Consider the following 20,220-nt stretch of genomic DNA (forward strand, 5'->3'; position numbering starts at 1 on the left):
TGATTTTATTCCTTTTTTATTGCTGTGTAGTATTTCATGATGTATAGGTGCCACATTTTCTTTATCCAGTCTACCATTGATGGGCACCTGGGTTGATTCTGTGTCTTTACTGTTGTTAATAGCACAGCAATGAACATGTGAGTGCCTGTGTCTTTTTGGTAGAATGATTTATTTTCTTTTGGATGTATACCCAGTAATGGGGTTGCTGGATAGAATGGTAGTTCTATTTCAAGTTCTTTGAGAAATCTGTAGACCACTTCCCACAATGGCTGGACCGATTTACATTCCCGTCAACAGTGTATAAGCATACCGTTTTCTCCTCAGCCTTGCCAGCATCTGTTGTCTTTGACTTTTTAGTAATGGCCATTCTGACTAGTGTCAGATGGTGTCTCATTGTGGTTTTGATGCATTTCTCTAATGCTGTGTGGTACTGAGCCTTTTTCATGTTTGTTGGCCACTTATATATCTTCTTTGAGAAGTGCCTGTTCATGTCCTTTGCCCATTTTTTTTTTTTTGAGACGGAGTCTCACTCTGACGCCCAGGCTGGAGTGCAGTGGCGCAATTTCCGCTCACTCCTTTGCCCATTTGTTAATGGGGTCGTTTGTTTTTTTGCATAAGTTCCCTGCAGATTCTGGATATTAGGCCTTTGTCAGATGCATAGTTTGCAAATAGTTTCTCTCATTCCGTAGGTTGTCTGTATTCTCTGTCAATAGTTTCTCTTGCTGTGCAGAAGCTCTTTCATTTAGTTAAATTCTAGTTGCCAATTTTTGTTTCTGTTGCAATTGTTTTTGGGAACTTAGCCAAAAATTCTTTGCCAAGGCCAACGTCAAGAAGAGTATTTCCTAGGTTATCTTCCAGGATCTTACAGTTTGAGGTCTTACATTGAAATCTTTAATATATTTTGAGTTAATTTTTGTATATGGTGAAAGGTAGGGGTCTGGCTTCAGTCTTCTGTATGTGGCTAGCCAGTTATTCCAACACCATATATTGAATAGGATGGTATTTTTCCACTGCTGCTTTTGCTGGCCTTGTCAAAGATTGGATGGTTGTAGGTGTGTGGCTTTATTTCTGAGTTTTCTGTTCTGTTCATTGGTCTATGAGTCTGTTTTTGTACCAGTACAGAAGCTGTTTTGGTTACTGGGGCTGTATAGTATAGTTTGAAGTTGAGTAGTGTGATGCCTCTGGCTTTGTTCTTTTTGCTTAGGATTGCTTTGGCTATTTGGGCTCTCTTTTCATTCCATATGAATTTTAGGATAGTTTCTTCTTGTTCTTAAATGCATTTTATAATTAACTTGTTTAGCTCTAAGAAAAAAACTTGATTTTGTATTGGAATAGCATTAAATTTAATATTTTTAAAAAATGTTTCATCTACTTCTAACTTACTGCAAAGAGTTTTATAAAGTTGCCTGTAATGAATTTTTAATGTTTTTCTTCATTTTTATAAAGGAAACATCCTTGTAACCACACCCAGGTCAAGGAATAGAACTTTATCAATCATCCCAGAAGCGCCCACCACATGTCCCATTTCTATTATAACCTACTTCCTCTCCTCAAAAATAACCACTTCCCAAACTCTTATGGTAATCATTTCCCTAATCTTTATAGTTTTATCACCAAGTGTATATCCCTAGACACTATAGTTTAGTGTTGTTTTATTCTTAAAATTTGATATGTTTTTAAAGTCTCTTTTAATCTACACATTTTTCTCTCTATCCTTTTCTTTTCCTTATCTTTTACAATGTTTAAATTTTCTTCTGTTAGCACTTGTAACTTTCTTATTTTTTTTTTTCTAATCAGATACCTAGTGGTTTGTTTTGGTTGATTATTTTCTCTTGAGAGCCAGCTTTTGGATTTACTTCTTAGTTCTATTCTTTTTCTACTTAATAATATCTGCTTTTATTTGTAATAATTCACCCCTTTCTTTTGGTTCACTTATTCTTTTTCTGGCTTTTTCAGTTATATGTTTAAATAATTTATTTTTATTATTTAAATTTGTATTGATATAGGTATTTAATGCTATAAAGTTTCCTGTGACAGTTACTTTTTTTCTGAGTCTATAAATTCTCTATATATTTTCCCAGCCTTTTATAGCTGTATATCTTATATGCAGTATGGTGTTTGATTTTGCTTTGTGAGCCAATCCAAGACTGTTTTCCGTTTAATAGGTGAGCCAAGTCCATTTTTTACATCACAGATAACAGGGAACCACCTTGTTCTATTTTATTTGCTTTTACCCTTTTGGTATTTAAGAGGGCTTTCTTCCTCCCTTTTTTTTCCCACTTTTATCCTAATGCCTTTATAGCAAACACTTAGTTTCTTTGGTTGGCTCCCCATAGTACCTGATACTGCAGTTAGCTGATGGACACCCCAGTCCCAGTTGGCCCCTGCACATCTTCTGCCCGCCCCTACCACTTCTCTGGTGGTTGTTCTTTGTCTGCATTGTCCAAGCTGGTAACCATGGCATGCTGCACTTTTATCACCGTCATGTGCCAGCAGCTCCACAGATAAATACAGACCACCCGGCAGCTCACCTTTGCGTCTGCCTCTAGTCATTTTGGTTTCCAGAGCTTATTCTTTAGTGGGTCATCCCTCAGCTCCTGGTCACCGTACTTCCTGTGTTTGTGTGTACTCATAAAAAATATGTGTGACTTTTACCCTTGATAGTCACTATTTAGATGTTAAATCTTTGGCTTATATTTTTTCCCTTAAATATCTTAAATATGTTACTGAACCTATTCTATTCTGGACCTGTAATCCCTACTACAAAGCTACTCACAAGTCCAGTTTTCATCATTTCTGATTTTACAGACATGCATTCTTAAGGGGGAGGAATTTATAGAACTGGAAGCCATGTTAATATCCTAGTCCTGAGGTGGCTGAGATTTAGTCTGTCCAGGTAAGATAGTGCAGGTAGGGAGTGTGGTGGTCCAAGTGGCACACGCAGGAAGTCACAGAATGTGGGAGGCATTGTTTTGTGTACCCTGTGCACAGAGTGTCTGATGCCCTTTGATAGGTTTGAGGCCTCATCTGGTGGACTTTCTGGCACAGCCCTTCTTCAAGATTGCTGCATCTGAAGCTCTTTAAGACGGCCTTTCCCTTCTGCCAGATTGCACACTGTGCACAGTGCAGTTGCTTCTCCCTGCGGTGTGAGATGGGACCACATTGGCTGTGGCTCCACCTGGCCTTGGTGCTCTTATCGCCCTCTGCTCTGCTGCTCCCTTCATGTAAGAAGGGTGTGTTAAGAGTCCGTAAGTGTGTCGTGTTAGATATTTAGGAAGGAAATGTTAATTCTAAAAATAGGTTTCACATCTTTTTTTTTAACTTATATAAAATTGACTGGACTTTCTCTTCTGGATTATCGTATAATTAGAGACTAATAACACACTGATACGAAGTAGCTTTATATCGGGAAAATGGATAAATGTAAACATTTGCCTACCAGGAGAAAATAATACGACCTGATTGGAAAATGTACAGATAAAAAGCTAAGTTTAGTAGGTAGCCATTGATGAACACAGTCTAACTTAAGACAACAATTGGGGATTGTTAGAGCAGAGATTGTAGCTCCCTTCTGGGGAGGAGCTGACCAAAATGTCGTCCAGCTCCTGCTTGACAGAAGAGGTGCAGCCAAATTGATCCAAAGGAAATGTCAGAGGAGGCCAGGGTGGGAATTATCAACAACTGTGTTTGAGGATTTGTTCCACTTTGTTTTGGTTTTGGTGAAATTATCACAGTTTGCATGTTATATTACCTTGGCACTTAGAGTCATGGCAACTTGTTGCATTTATGTGAGATTTTTTCTCCCTAAAGTCTCTTCTGTTTGATAGCATATATGTACCTTTCATAATCAATATCAAACTGAAGTAACTTGAAAAGATAGATAATTTTATTCATTTTCTGGGATTCCATAACCACAAACTCAGTGGCTTAAAACCACAGAAATGTATGTCCTCACAATTCTGGAGGCCAGAAATCCAAAATCAAGGGCTCGGCAGGGTTGCTTCCTACTGGCAACTCAGGGAAGTTGAGTTTATGAGTATGTATTATTTTTTATTATGTGTAGTGTAGTACTTTAATAATTATTAAAAATTAAATCATTCACAAATGTTGGTCATTTTTCTTACTGGTAACAAAAGTTTTGTGACATATCTTACAGCACTATAGTTAAGAACTGATGCCCTTGATTAGCAATTTTAAAAACCGGAGGCTTATCCTAGCCTGTCTTATTTTCCTAGACTTGTGTGGAAATGATTTGAAGATGATGGCCCATAACAGCACATTTCTGTAAAGCCTGTGCTTAGAACCCTAGAGTGGTCTGGGAGATGAAGATTAAGACCTTGTTATCCATCTCTTAAGGAAAATACCATCAGAGGAAAATGCAAATCTTATTATAGGTCATCACTAGAATGAGGATTGTAATTTATAGAAATTGGGGTTTAATTATGAGAAATAGTTCCGTTCTTGGCTCTCGTTTACTTCTATTTGGAGTTGTTTTGTTGATTCTTCTCTATTCTCTTCTCTTCCTTTTCTTGAATGGAAAGGAACTTGGAAAACTCATGCCCTGTCCTTGGGCTTGTCAGAGGAAACTTGGAATGTCATTGCCTTTTGGGCACATTTGCAAGCAAGGGGGTGACATATGCTGTGGTGCAGCCTGGGTGTGGGGAGTTAAGGGCTGTTAGCTCCATCATTCAGACATGTTTTAAGTTTATGGAAACTCTGTGTTTTATACAAGTGCGTTTGTGCCCTGTATTTTCCGCTTGTGTTGTATAATGTTCTATTCTTTGTTTTTAACACTTCCCGCCCCCACCCCATCCCTCCGACATGCACCTCAGACAGCATGAACAAGACAAGCTGCTACTTCCTCTCCTCTCTTGCACACTGTTTATCTTTAATTGCAGCAAAATACACATAACATAAAATTGCCATCCTAACCATTTTTAAATGTACAGTTCAGTGGTGTTAAGTACATTCACATTATTGTGCAACCATTACCACCATACATCTCTAGAACTTTTACATCTTCCCACACTGAAACTCTGTCCCCATTAAACGCTAACTTTTCATTCTCCAGCACCCCCAGACCTGGTAACTGGCTTTCTATTTTCTGTCTGTATGATTTGACTTTTCTGAGTACCTCATATAAGTCAAATCAGACAGTATGTGTCCTTTTGTGACTGTCTTATCTCAGCGTAACATCCTCAAGTTTCAGCCCTATTGTAGCATGTGTCAGCACTTCCTTTTTCAGACTGAATAATATTCCATATTGTGTATAGTGTACACCACATTTTGTTTATCTATTCATCCACTGATGGACATGTGGGTTGCTTCCATGTTTATCTGTTGCAAGTAATACTGCTATGAACGTGGGTATACAAGTATCTTTCATTCTCTGCTTTCAGTTCTTTTGAATATATTCCCAGAAGTGGAATTGCTGGATCATATGGTAATTCTGTGTTTAATTTTTTGAAGAACCTCCATACTGTTTCCTATAGTAGCTATACCATCCTCCATTTCTACCAACATTGCACGAAGGATCCAGTTTCCCCACATCCATGTCAACACTTGTTAAACTTTCTTTTTTTTTTTTAATTTGCCAGTAGCCTCATAATGAGCGTGAGGTAGTATCTCATTGTAGTGTTAATTTGCATTTACCTAACAATTCGTGATGTGGAGCATCTTTTCATGGGCTTGTTGGCTGCTGTGTCTCTTCTTTGGAGAAGTGTCTGTTGAAGTTGTTTGACATTTTTTAATCAAGTTGTTGGGCAGGTTCCCTTGTTTTTAAGTCAGAGTAGGTGATGTTTGTCTTGAAGGTTATAAAAAGAGAACATGTTTGCTATGACATGTAGTTGATACATGCAGAATAGAAAGATTTATAAATTAAACACTCCTTTATTAACATTTTAATGCGTCGAATTTAAGTTTCAGAAGCATTCATCTTTCTTCTCTACTTGTACATTTTTATTTACCTGACAGTGTAAAACCCACAACCAAAAAATAATGGCTTTTTCCCCATTTAAAATACTTTGTAAAAATAGTAGCCTAGTTGTCATTTGTGAGCCCAGGCTTGGTCCTCAAGTCTGACATAGACTCCCCAAGGCCCTAACGCTGAAGTTCTCTGAGCCCTACCACTGCCCAGGCAGGCCCAGGAAGTGTCCCAGCAGTGCCCAAGAAGGTCACCTCCACCTGTGGAATCCACAGTGTGGGTAGCCCCCAGGGAGCCACAGCCATGTAGGCCCAGATTCACAGGAGGATGCGGTTACTGCAAGCATCTGAACCTGGCCCCACCACCTATGGGCAGAGTTGGTTCCAGCTCAGTGTGTCCATGGGATGTCTTTAGGTTCACCTTGCTTTTCTGTCCCACGCTCACATGTTGGAGCTAAGCTGCATGGAGTGTCCTTCTCCCTGTACATATGAGATTAGTCAGCAGTCCTGTCTCCTTCCATATTCTGTCTTTATTTCTGCGACACTATTTCTGGAGAACATTGTATTTGTGCTTTTCCTTTGATATGTTTGTAATTTTCGTTAGAAAAGCCCTTTTAGATTCTAAAGCTTCTACATTCAGTATTTCAATCAATGATAACAAACTGGTGTAAGACTAAATATAAAATACAAACATCAACACATTTCCATAAATTGCTGTTATAATGTCTGCCACAAAAAGTTCAGTTGTTTGTGTTTTTCAAATGTGCTTTGCTTGTCTTGATGATTTACAACTGTTGGCACTGCTGTTTAAGTCTGTTCTGACAGTGAGAAAGTGACTCATTTGGCAAAGTCAGCTGTTTTTTACTAAAAGTGAATAGTGGTGAGTGGAAAGGGGCTTGTATACAATTTTCTTGTCAAAGAACGATGACCGGCAAATAAGCAATTTTAGTTCCTTGGATTTGAGCACCACTCTTGCATGCCTCCACCAACCAGCTTGTCTCCACAGAGCTTCCTTCCTCACTTTACACTGAAAATCTGTTGTCAGTGTGTGGAAAATTAGAATTTTACACATCTTTAGTTTTGAGGATGTGGATTACTATTTACAGGTTTTTTTTTTTTCTGTAAGGAAGACTTTTTTAAAAAAGTAAAAGGTGTTCCCATTGTTTAGTTATTGCCTTATGATTTGATTTTCTTGTTTCACAAAGAACAGCTTTTAATTAAATGTATTTAAATAGTAAAAATATACATGTCACTTCACCTGGTTCCAGTTAAATGTGTTAACAGTGTATGTGGTTGGTGCTTAATAAAAACATGTTCAGTGCAGTAATAATTAACTTCAGTTAAACCCTTAAACATATAGGGAGTAAACAGAAATGTTGAGTGGTTACTCAGCATGGGGTAAGGGATACATCAAGTCATTGGTCAGTATTGGGTATCATCATGTTCTTACTATCTTTTTTCTGGAGTTTTAATAGTTGTTTTTTAAAAAAATCTCTGTTTTAATAAGCCATTTTGATGTTTGAAACTACCTTGGATAAGCATATCAAGACCCTTCAGAGATTCTAAAACATGTTCAGCACTTTCTGGTACAATATTCTCAAAGAACCAGGATACATCTTATTTCTCAAAATGAAACAAAAATGTATTAGACATTACCCCTGTGATTTCAAGCCCACAGTCTGTCACTTTGAAGTATTTGTATCCTTTTACAAAAGAAAAGCCAAATGAAGATCTCCCTGAAAAAATATTTTAATAGAATATGTCTTTATTTCAGTATCTTAAATAGCGAAGATGGAGAAATAGTCAATAATGAAGAGCATGAATATGCATCCAAAGAAAGAAAAAGGACCATTTTAGAAATGACACAAATACTCAAAGTAAGATCATTCTCATTAATTTTATTTTACTTGTTGATTATGTTGAAATACTAAATTACTCTGACAATGCTATCTTATGAAATAAAAGGTGATACAAATATGTAAATAACAGCCCAGTATCCAGCATTGCCTACATATTTACTGATCAAACTTTTTGCAGCCCAACGTTTCAGTGGGTAAGATGTGCAAAAACAAAATAAGAGATAGCAAAACCCACAAAACAGCCCATGAATCGGAATGCTTGAATTATGGTCATGAATTCAGCTTAATCTTGAGCAGTGAGGCCAAACTGAGAGGTGTCCTGACTTGAGTTTCGAAGTCACTGAAGATTCACAGCAGGAGACAGACATTCAGAGCTGGAGTTTAGGATGTTAGATGGCAGCAGGGGAAGGCTGGAGGTGGGACCTATCTGTGAGCGGGCATAGAGTTCTATCATGCAGCATATCTGTGAGTTACCAAGACACATGTTAATGTATAGTAGGCTCCCTTACCTCGGGATAGACCTCCAGTGGATGCCTGAAACTGTGGATACTACCAAACCTTACGGATACTATGTTTTTTTTTTCTGTATATACACACTTATAATAAAGTTTAATTTATAAATTAGGTGCAGTAAGAGATTAACGAGAATAATAATAAAATGAAAGAGTTATAGCAAGATGGCCACCATCACTGCTCTTGCACTTTGGGGCTATTATGAAGTACAATAAGGGTTCTTTAAACACAAGCACTGTGATATCGCAACAGGTGATCCGATAACCAAGACGGCTACCGAGTGACCAAGGGGCGGGTAGTGTAGGACTCGCTTGACAAAGGGAGGATTTGCATCCCAGGCAGGACAGAGCAGGACAGTGTGAGATTTCATGACACCACCCAGAATGGCACACAATTTAAAACTTATGAATGGTTTATTTCTGGAATTTTCCACTTAATGTTTTCAAACCAAAGCTGACTGTGGGTAATTGAAACTGTAGAAGATGAAACTGTGAATACGGGGGGACTACTTTATGAAGAAGATAGGGTCACATGGAGAATACAGTTAGTGTGATTCTTGAAACTTTTAAGATTTATCTGAAAAATTTGTTTCTATGGAGTACTATACACAGCAACAGAAGAATAGAACTTTTTATTAGGGTACATAGGAATGTAGTAATGTAATTGTATTTTATAATCATTTATGTCTTCATATGGCTTCAGTCATTAATAATACTAATTTTCTTCTAAGTTACTAGGACTTGGTACTGTCTGAAATCATTGTTCATATCTTAAACTGATTTAAGAAACAAAGCAATTCTGTTTGCATTCAACCAAGTAAAAGCATTTCTTGTCAATATAGTAAGTCAGATAATTTTGTTAACATGTCCAATTATTTAAATTCCTTTAAAATCTTCATTTTGAAATGATTTGCCAGATTTTAAAAACAAAGGTAATTTTTATTCTAGGTTTTTATCGTGAAAAATGGATCTATGTTCATAAAGAAAGCACAAAAGAAGTAAGTATTCTATTATAAATAAGAGAGTATCTTGGATTGTTTCTGTTGAATATGGAGTCACATTAAATAAATGTATGAATAAAGTTGCATAAAACACATTTCTTTTGCAATATCAGATCTATGGTTCACATTCTGACAGATAATAGCATATGAGGAGCTTTTGAGGCAGTGATTCTCCATTGTGTGTGCTTGCATGTGCATGTGGTATGTGGCTGTGTATTTGTGCACACATTGGTGTGTGTTGTGTGTATGGTGTATGTGTGTTGTATGTATGGTGTGTATGTATGGTTGTGCATGTATTTGTGCACACATTGGTGTGTGGGATGTATGGTGTGTGGTGGCATGTGGTATATGTGTGCAGTGTGTGGTTCCTGCCTACCTGTACATATCTGAGTCAACAGCAGGGCTATTTAAACCAAGCATGGACTCCTGCAGTCATACGCATTTTCTCTGTGTTAGCATGAACCCCTGATGCTGATGGGAATGTGTCCTCCCTGTGGCGTGTTTTGGAGGGCAGGGCATCTGTGAGCCCTCTAATTCCACATAAAGAGTGGCTAACATGAAATTAGTAATTGGGTTGGGTTTGTGCAGAGCCATGTGAACTCTTTCCCTGCCTTTCTTTTGCCAAGTTGGGCTAAAGCTTTTTCATGAGCCATAAAACAAACCAGAGAGCTTCAAGCTGTTTCCTGTTTCTTTACTAGGATCCAGGAAGTTGAGTTCCTTTTATAGTCCCAGAAACTCTGCATTTGCTTTATTTTGCAACAATTGGGGAAATAATTTAGGGAATTACTGTCTATCATATGTTATTTCAGGGTAAGTTAAATATTCCAGAAATGTTTGTAGATGCTCTGAAACTAGTCCAGCTTCCAAGAAACTGAAGGATTAGATTCCGAGAAAGAAAACTTAATCTGTTTGGTTATGGTTAGTGGGTATAGAATGAATCAGATCCTTAATATACACTCGAGTACACCATTAGACGATTATTTGACAGAATCTAACCTAGTTTGTAAAAAACAAAATTTAGTGCTCATGAAAGACCATTAAATATTTCATCTGCTCTGTTGCCATACTGATTACAGAACAGAGGATCCCATCCAAGCTAGCATATACAGGAAAGGAGGATCTTCTTGTGAGGCTGTGGGGATGTTCCCTGGAATCCTAGGAACCAGGACCTAACAAGGCTGAGAGGGACCAGAACTAGGACTGGGTGCTGGTGTCCCTGCACCACGTCATGTCTCCACACCCTCACCTGGTATAGAGCAAGTGCCTGCTGCTTGTCCATGCTGGCTGGTGTCTCACTGCTTCCGAGGTTACATGCTGTGGTTCTAGGTCCAGACATGCTCTTTGTGGTCTGCTCTGTGAATCAGATTTAATTTCCTTTTGTGAGATGGGTGGTGACCTTGGAAAGTGTCTGCTACACCATCGTGTGGAATATCAGCTGTGATGGATTTCAGATTATAATCTATATCAAAATGAGTGTTTCCTTTCCCCAAAGTTCCCAGGAAAATGTTTTCCACATAGCAGGCACTCAGTCAACATATTTGGATGTTTTAAATGAGTATATTTTGTTGAGTTGTGCACCCGTCAGGGCGATTGGGGTTGACGCACAGAAGCACATGAGCCTCTGAGTGCATCGGCTGTTAGAGACAAAGGTGCTATGACTCCAGCTGCTTTCTCTAGGACATCTCAAGTCACCTGTTTGGAATTTGAGACCAATCATCTCATGTTTTCTATTATTGTTTTCTAGCTTACTTATCTCTACAACTTTGACCTGAAAATCTGTAGATTTTAAATATTTCAAATATGGAGGATGAAGATGGAGTTTAAAATGACTTCTGAAACCTAATGTGCTAATCTATACAAACCAATACAGGATAAGGGTATATCATGGAAGAAAAACATCTAAGAGAATAGCAGCAGTGTTTACAGTACTGAAAATAAATTGTTTCATTTTCTTCCTTCGGTTCTTGGACCTGTGGGTCTAAGCACCAGTTTTTTTGGTGTTTTGGGTTCTTGGTGTCCGTGCTCCCAGCCTGAAAGCTGCCCATGGTCACATCCAGCACTTGCCTTCAGCCCTCTCCATCCCAATGCTGGTTTTCAGAGGCACCTTCTTGCTACCGAAGCGCCTCTCCCAGCCCCGATCCTTGTGGTTGAGCCTACTTCCAGCCTGGGCAGTGCATGGCTGCTCTGGAGAGAAATCCCATGTTATACTTCAAACTCGGGCAGTGCATGCCTCCCCTGCAGAGAAATCCTGTGTTTCAACTAGATATTTATAACACCTACATCCTTACAATGCAGTTAATCAGATGATTTATGTATTTTTAGTTGCGTAGCCTAGAATGAATCCAGTTCTTTTATGATCTTAGCTTTAACGTCGTCCACACCCCAGTTTGTCCCCAACAAAACAAACCAGCAAGATATTTAATAAATGTTTGTCTTTGTCATTACTTCAGCAGGTTCTAAAAAATGTCAGTTAACGGTGTCTCAGGTATACATAAACAGCTTAAATTATTAGCATTGCTACAATTTTACTATACTCTCATCTAAATCTAAAATCTTAAATAAAATTGTCTTCAAAATGAAAACAAATTGTCCTTTGCCAAAAATTTTTTTAATCGCACAATTAATTGACATTAATTGCCAATTCTTTTTGGCTAATTGACTAATTTTAACTTCTGTGTTGCTCTTCCAGAGGCATGGCTATTGCACCTTGGGAGAAGCCTTTAATCGGTTAGACTTCTCAAGTGCAATTCAAGATATCCGAAGGTTCAATTATGTGGTCAAAGTAAGTGTTCTATTTCAAAAACTACTTTGATGACTCTTTTGAACAACTATTTTGAAGATTGTAAGTGTACAACGTTTAAGATGCTTTTGGCAGCTTGAAGGTGTGCCTGTTTGCTGTGTATTAATCGAAAAACAGAAGGGAACAAGTTCAGGAGAAAACAGTGAAGTAGGAGGATTTCTCCAGTATTGGTGGCTGAGGTTGCAGAGCCTCAGTGGGAGCAAACACTCATCTGCCCTGTGGCTCTGTGGTTGCTGAGGATGCCACAAGGTGGTCCCTTGGGGGTTGTACCATGTACCTACATACTGTGTCAGTGATAGAACGGTCGTGGGATCTTTACCTGATGATTTCACGAATGTTTTCTGCTTCGTGTTTTTCACAAGGAATGAGGCTTGTGTCACAGAGGAAGAAGTAGCTAATAGAAAACAGGAATTTCGTACAAAATAGAATTCCACAAAAGCCTTATTGCATTAATGTTACCCTTTTGGAAGAAATTTTTATCTTTGGCCACACTAAAAAAGAAAGGATCTTAGCCATATATTCCATTAATTGTTTGCTTTTGTCCAAAGATTAATTACTATGTGGTTTATGCACCTTCATTCTATTATGGATAAAATAGAAGCTATAGTTTATGAAGCTATTAATTTCGTGTTTCTAATGGTTCTGTGAGACATTGGAAAAATGTTTCTTTTAATTGCTTTTAGGCATTTGAAAGTGCTACTGGGAGGACAGAAAATTTAGGGAGTTAAATAATTGTAAGCTTTAGATAATGTTATTTGTTCAGTTTGGTTCTGAGCGGAATTTCCAGGGCTGCTGATGTAACTACTACTTACAACTCCTGTTGTGCTCCATGCTTCACTGAAGCCCAGCCACCACGTGCAGGCTGGACTTCCCCGGTGTTTTCTGAGTCCTCCTTTAGATATTTACACACTGGCCAGCAGGGTGTTCTCGATAGGTACCTTTCTTATAGATGATGAAACGCAGATTTGACTCAGCCTTGTGGAAATTTTCAGGACTTAAGTAGCTGGGAAAAACATCAGCAGAGAGGTCGGTTTAGCAGTAACTATTTCTCCATGTAGCTCTCTGATAGTTCAGACCATACTGAGTTGCTTTATAGTAGCAATTCTTGACCATCTGTCTACATAAAAGGATTTAATTCCTGGTGTGAGTGAGAGAGTAGGATGGAGCACAGGAGGAAGTCGTTGGCTCCTGGTGGTTTCTGTGCTGGGTGCCCTGCTCTCTCATCTTTGGTCACTGACTCTGGAGAAGGTGCGAGTATTCTGTGCTTTGTCAGAGGGGGAATCCATAGACCAGGACCAGCATTTTATCAGTTTCAGTCATTTGGACGACTGCATAATTTTTTTTTTTGTCTGTGTACCACATACTACTATAATTTGCTGGGTAGCTTTTCTTCAAATTTACTTTTTTAAACAGAAATACCTACTTTAGCCTCATCCTAAACACTAATACCTGTGAAATGGTAAATTTTCTGTCGGTCGTTTGTCTAGTACATATAAAATAAATGCATAACTATAAAAATTAAAATGTGCTGTGCACTCATGTACCAACTAAACTTACCTTGCAACCCTCTTGAGAAGGGCTGTGTTTCTCCAAACCACCTCTCAGAGGTGGAGCGAGGGAACTGGTGAGCTTAGGAAGCAAAAGGGCTGCATTGTTGCATGGCTGTCCCGGCACCCTCACAGGTCTGTGCATCTCTGTTGATTGCTGCCTTCTAAGCAGGGCCTTGCTTGGCTCATCTGTGCTCCTGCTCTGTGGGAATCCCACCTTCCCTCTCCTGCAGTCGCTCTGGACCTCGCACACCATTCTTCACAAGTCCAGCAAAGTTACCTCTAAAAAGTAATTTGCTCATGCTTACCTTCTGCTAAAAACAAAAACAAGAAGCAGCCTTTGTGACTGTGGTAAAGCCTGAACCTGTGTCTTGCCTTGGATTGGGCTCCTCCATGTCCCCATCCCAATTCTTGCCCTCCCTGGCCCATGCCCAGTGCCCTCTTCTGTTGGCTTTCTTTCAGTGTGTGCTATTTTTTTTTTTTTACTTTATCATATGCATTTATCATACATACTGTGCAGGTATTTGGTATTTTTTTGCTGTTTTAAATGTTTATAGCAACACTTACTACAACAACTGAGAGGATTGTCTTGCAGTTCTACTAAATAATTTGATTTTCCATAATTTAGGCTAAGTTGTCCGTAATGTCACGCAGTATTATTAGAATACCTATAAATAAGAAATGTAGAAGCATTTTTTAAAAATGCTTGATAAAAGGTTTCCTTTTTTTCTAATGGCATTTAGTAATATCTGCCCTTAAGAATTTGTGTGAAAAACTTAATGTGTATCTTTTTTTTTTTTTTTTTAGATGGAGTCTCACTCTGTTGCCCAGGGTGGAGTGCAGTGGCACGATCTCTGCTCACTGCACCCTCTGCTTCCTGGGTTCCAGTGATTCTCCTACCTCAGCCTCCTGAGTAGCTGGGATTGCAGGCATGCACCACGATGCCTGGCTAATTCTTTTTTGTATTTTTAGTAGAGATGGGGTTTCGCCATTTTGGCCAGGCTGATCTTGAACTCCTGACCTCAAGTGATCCACCTGCCTCAGCCTCCCAAAGTGTTGGGATTACAGGTGTGAGCCACCATGCCCAGCCTGTATCTTTCAACTAATGTTTTATGTAAAATCATTTTTTCCATCTAAACAGCAATTTTAAACGGAGACTAATCAATAATTACTACACAGTCTTAGGATAAAAGTTAGTAATAGAATTTAGTGTTCAATTACAGATTGTTCCAGTTGCCAAAATAAAGTTAAGTAGTTTGGAATGGAAGTTTCGTTTTTACTCTAATCTTTGAAGTTGAGTTTGAGCCAGATGTCTTGTTGGAGGCATAAAATGGCCCCACCTTTTGTTCACTGTCCAGGGGCAGATGCTCTTCACTCAAGGCAGGAGGAGCCCATCAGTGCTGGCGTCGCTGAGCACCTCCTGTCTGCAGATCAATGTACCTTGTCTTTTCTAACTAGTGCTTTCAAGAAACTTTGAAATCCAGTTCTAGTCACACTCCCACCATGAAATCTTGTTTGCCAGTGATCACAAGGATGTAGCAATACCAACCAACTCAAGCCTACCTGGCTGGGACCTTGGCCTCGCCACCCCCATCATGTCAGCAGCATTCCCTGGCCCTTAGGTACGCCAGTGGTCACGGGTTTAAGTTGTCTGCGTCCCCATCCCAGTTGAGCCCCAGGAGCAGGGGCTTGGTTTGTTCACTGCTGTTCACCCACTGCTGAAAATAACACCCCCTTTGTCAAAGTGGAGTAAGTGTGTCCCAACTGCAGTGAGGAGCTGCACTTCCATGAACTCGGAGGTGCCCAGCAAACCCAGGATGGCTGTAAACAAAGAAAGGGAGACCAGTACCCAAAAGCTGTCTGGAGGAAGTAGAACTGGGTCCTGAGCCTATAGGTTAATGTGACTGTGGTTTTCACACATTTGTTATCATTCCCTTGGAGTCCTGGGCTTGCTTATAGCACTGAGAAGAACAGCCTGCCCCCTCGCCCCTCTGGCACCAGCAGGTGACTTCTGACAGCCAGGCATGAACAGCCCGAAGCTTGGGAGGTGCATGCAGGGCAGTGCACGGTGTGAAAGCTTCCTGAAAGCTGCACGGTGTGCAACTGAAATTTATAAAAATGTTAAATATGCTGTGTTTCCTAAAGTACACACATCTGTAGGAAAAAAGTTTTCAGAATCGTAAAGTTTATATATCTAATTTTAGTTATTTGATAAATTAACTTATCTGAAGTACTTCATTCTCTGCCTGTGGCAGACCAATTAGATAGTACATCCAGTGTCACATACTTTCAGGGGTAGTGTATTTTTAGTTTAGTTTCTTGCCATCATTTATTTTTATGTTTTCATTTGCTTTAGATGTAGGCGAAGAGTCGGTCTCTCTTGTCTTTATTCAAAAGTTTCTGTGTCCCTGGGCATTGCTCTGCCCCTCCAAGACTCCCCAGTCCTGTTTCCTTTAGTCCACCTGCTCCTCATGTCTGGAGATGGACTCCTGCTTCGCAGTATCCCAGGGATCTCTTAAATGTGGAAAGGTGGCCAGGTGCGGTGACTCATGCCTGCAATCCCAGCATTTTGGGAGGCCGAGGCAGGAGGATAACTTGGGCCCAGGAGTTTGAGGCCAGCCTGGGCAACATAGGGAGACCCTGTTTTTACAAATAATAATAAGCAAATAAGGAAAGACATCTCAGGCTAGAATCTCTGGCTATATGAAGATTTTTTTTCAAATTTTTTCATAATTTCTACTAATGACTACTCCATAGTAGCAAGTTAATAGCAGCAGCCTCACAGCAGCGCATGGGAAAGATGCTTAGTGAGTGACCCTGAGCCCTCCCAGGCGGGGACTCGAGGGTGAGGCAGGGAGGGAGAGAGGCTCTGCAGCCACACGGCCGCTGTTGGAATTCTGTCTCTTTCTTATTTACTCAGGGATCTCAAGCATATGACTTCATCATCTCATCCACAGTATCTGGTAGATTTTAGCATCTACCTCAGAGCACTGTTATAAAGATTAGATTAGTTCCATCATAGGAAGCTCTTGGAACAGTCTGTACTCTGTGTTAGCCACTATTTTGATTTTCTTTTGAGGAGGATTTAGGCAGAGGGATGACAGCTGCATGGAGATCCATTTATGACCCAAGAGGTAAAGACAAGAAAATGGGGCCCAGAGAGATGGGCTGAAGGTCACAATGGAATCAAGGACAGAGACCAAAAACGTAGCTGTCCTGACAGCCGTGAAGAGCTTTTTCATTACGACTTTATTTCCTAAGTCTATAAACTTTGATTTTCCTCTGATGTAAATTAAGTGACTTTCTTAAATGCATCATATGACTTTAAAAAAAATTTTTTAAATTATACTTTAAGTTCTGGTATACATGTGCTCAATGTGCAGGTTTGTTACATAGGTATACACATGCCATGGTGGTTTGCTGCACCCATCAACCCGTCATCTACATTAGGTATTTCTCCTAATGCTATCCGTCCCCTAGCCCCCCACCCCCCGACAGGCCCTGGTGTGTGATGTTCCCCTCCCTGTGCCCATGTGTTCTCATTGTTCAGCTCCCACTTATGAATAAGAACATGTGGTGTTTGGTTTTCTGTTCTCGTGTTAGTTTGCTGAGAATAATGGTTTCCAGCTTCATCCATGTCCTTGCAAAGGACATGAACTCATCCTTTTTTATGACTGCATAGTATTCCATGGTGTATATGTGCCACATTTTCTTTATCCAGTCTATCACTGATGGGCATTTGGGTTGGTTCCAAGTCTTTGCTATTGTGAACAGTGCTGCAATAAACATATGTGTGCGTGTGTCTTTATAGTAGAATGATTTATAATCTTTTCATCATAGTACCTGACTTCAGACTATATTACAAGGCTACAGTAACCAAAACAGCATGATACTGGCACCAAAACAGATATATAGACCAATGGAACAGAACAGAGGCCTCAGAAATAACGCCACACATCTACAACCATCTGATCTTTCACAAACCTGAGAAAAACAAGCAATGGGGAAAGGGTTCCCTATTTAATAAATGGTGTTGGGAAAACTGGCTAGCCATATGCAAAAAACTGAAACTGGACCACTTCCTTACACCTTTATACAAAAATTAACTCAAGATGGATTAAAGACTTAAACATAAGACCTAAAACCATAAAAACCCTACAAGAAAAGCTAGGCAATACCATTCAGGACATAGGCATGGGCAAAGACTTGATGTCTAAAACACCAAAAGCAATGGCAACAAAAGCCAAAATTGACCAATGGGATCTAATTAAACTAAAGAGCTTCTGCATAGCAAAAGAAACTATCATCAGAGCGAAGAGGCAACCTACAGAATGGGAGAAAATTTTTGCAATCTATCCATCTAACAAAGGGCTAACATCCAGAATCTACAAAGAACTTAAACAAATTTACAAGAAAAAAACAACCCCATCAAAAAGTGGGTAAAGGATATGAACAGACACTTCTCAAAAGAAGAAATTTAGGCAGCCAACAAACATGAAAAAAAGCTCATCTCTGGTCATTAGAGAAACGCAAATAAAAACCACAATGAGATACCATCTCACACCAGTTAGAATGGCTATCATTAAAAAGTCAGGAAACAACAGATGCTGGAGAGGACATGGAGAAATAGGAATGCTTTTACACTGTTGGTGGGAGTGTAAGTTCAACCATTGTGGAAGACAGTGTGGTGATTCCTCAAGGATCTAGAACCAGAAATACTATTTGACCCAGCAATCCCATATGACATTATAAAATAATGACCTGGCAAATTAGATGGAACTGTTGAAAAGGGCTGTTTTTAAAATTTCAGATCATATTGCTAATCAGGCTTTTGTTTGCTCTGGTGAGTGTTGTTTTAAGCAACACAATCCAATGCTAATTTACTGTTGTATAATAATTTATTCAGTAGGCCCTGCTATATCCCAAGCACCTGGCAAGTAGTAGGCACTTGTTATTCCTAAAATGAATGAGTGACTGAGCATACAAACCAACTATTGTATACATAAATGTTTTCTAAGTTACTCCAATTATTTTTTTTTTTACCACAGTTAAACTCCTTCATAAGTTCTACTTGAAGTAGGAACTATTAAGATACTCTAAGATAATTACATTTGTGCTGATAGTTGTACTGCACCTACAGGTTACTTTTTTTTTTTTTTTCAAGCAAACTGCATAGTTAGAAGCAGAGGAAGTTATTTCCACTTTATTTTTTTATTTTGTATTTTTCTGAGACAGAGTCGCTTTGTCGCCCAGGCTGGAGTGCAGTGGTGTAATCTTGGCCCACTGCAACCTCCGCCCCCCGGGTTCAAGTGATTCTCCTGCCTCAGCTTCCCGAGTAGCTGGGATTTCAGGCACCTGCCACCACACCTGGCTAATTTTTGTATTTTTAGTAGAGAGGGGGTTTTGCCATATGGGTCAGGATGGTCTTGAACTCCTGACCTCAGGTAATCTGGCTGCCTCGGCCTCCCAAAGTGCTGGGATTGCAGGCGTTAGCCACCATGCCTGGCCTATTTCCACTTTATAAAAAGATTCTACACAAAGATATCCTCTAATTTCCTAAGTTAGCAGGACTTTTCTTATATAGAAAAAGATATATTTACATATATATTTTTCAGTTTTCCTAATTGTTGATCCAAGAATTGGTTGTAGGCTATTTAATTCCAGGCATTTCCTATAATTACCCCCATAAAAATGCCAGATTAAATGTATTAGCAAAGTATGTTAATGCTCCTGAGAACAGATTTGTTAAAGAAGGTCCAAGAAATGACAGTGTTGTCACCACTCAGAAATGGCCATTTCCATTGAAGGAAGTGCTCCTCAGCTCCCCTGAGAGTCTGACCTCAGTTGAATTAAATTTGACCTTGTAACTGATGTTTTTAAGAAAAATTGAACATAGATTGCTGACGACGGTGGATAGGTGGTGTCAGGGCAGTTTGAGCACACTGGGAATATAAGGCTCCTCATTATATGGCATGCCAAAAAAAGTTTGTCTTCCAGGCAAATATCCAAATTATATTGGAAGTTTGAAATGCCGGTATTGATAATAGTCTGCAAATATCCACTACCATCTTCATTTTTCTTTAATTCTCACCATATTTATCCTACCAACAAGATAATTTGTAGAGTATGACTAAACACAACAACTAAGAATGCTTTTACCAAAATAAAATTATGAGTTGTGTAACAGTTCAGTTTCAGATAAAAAAGCAGACGTTCTTTCTGCCAGTGCTAGAAGTCAGTGAACATTTGACAGAGAGTCAAAATGGTTCCCAAGAAAAGCAGAGAAAAGGGACAACCCCAAAAATAGAATCACTTCTCACAGACCACTGCTTGAGCAACTTGTGAGCTGTAGGAGGGGCGCTGGTTCCTAAGCCTGAAGTGGAGGACATGTTTTAATCCAGCCTGCATGAGGTTGTAGTGTGGTGCTTCCTTACCTCGGGGCAGCGGTGGGTGAGCAGTCCACACATTGCTAAAGGACCTGAGGAAAGTGGCTGGAGCGTCCAGAAAATTGATGAAAACTACAAAGTCTGCTTGGTTCTGCTTTGGCTTGCTAGATTACATCCCTTTTTTGTAAAAGAC

General features: G+C 39.4%; 1 protein-coding gene and 1 long non-coding RNA gene across 2 annotated transcripts in view; one reads left to right on the top strand and one right to left on the bottom strand.

The window, feature by feature from the left end:
* The window catches only part of LOC117977588 (tubulin beta-8 chain-like), a 122,121-nt gene that overhangs the window by 18,204 nt on the left and 83,697 nt on the right, over window positions 1-20,220 (top strand). Inside the window, 2 exon segments of the mRNA XM_055106589.1 lie at window positions 7,697-7,799; window positions 11,984-12,076. Of these exon segments, the coding sequence (XP_054962564.1) occupies window positions 7,697-7,799; window positions 11,984-12,076 (196 nt within the window).
* Window positions 8,905-14,947, bottom strand: LOC130541170 (uncharacterized). Its single transcript, XR_008955220.2, has 3 exons — window positions 13,652-14,947; window positions 12,907-13,097; window positions 8,905-11,529 (listed from the first exon to the last, which is right to left on the bottom strand). It is a non-coding gene; the product is annotated as an uncharacterized LOC130541170 (long non-coding RNA).

This window comes from Pan paniscus, chromosome X, assembly GCF_029289425.2.
Source record: "Pan paniscus chromosome X, NHGRI_mPanPan1-v2.0_pri, whole genome shotgun sequence".
NCBI classification, from domain to species: domain Eukaryota; kingdom Metazoa; phylum Chordata; class Mammalia; order Primates; family Hominidae; genus Pan; species Pan paniscus.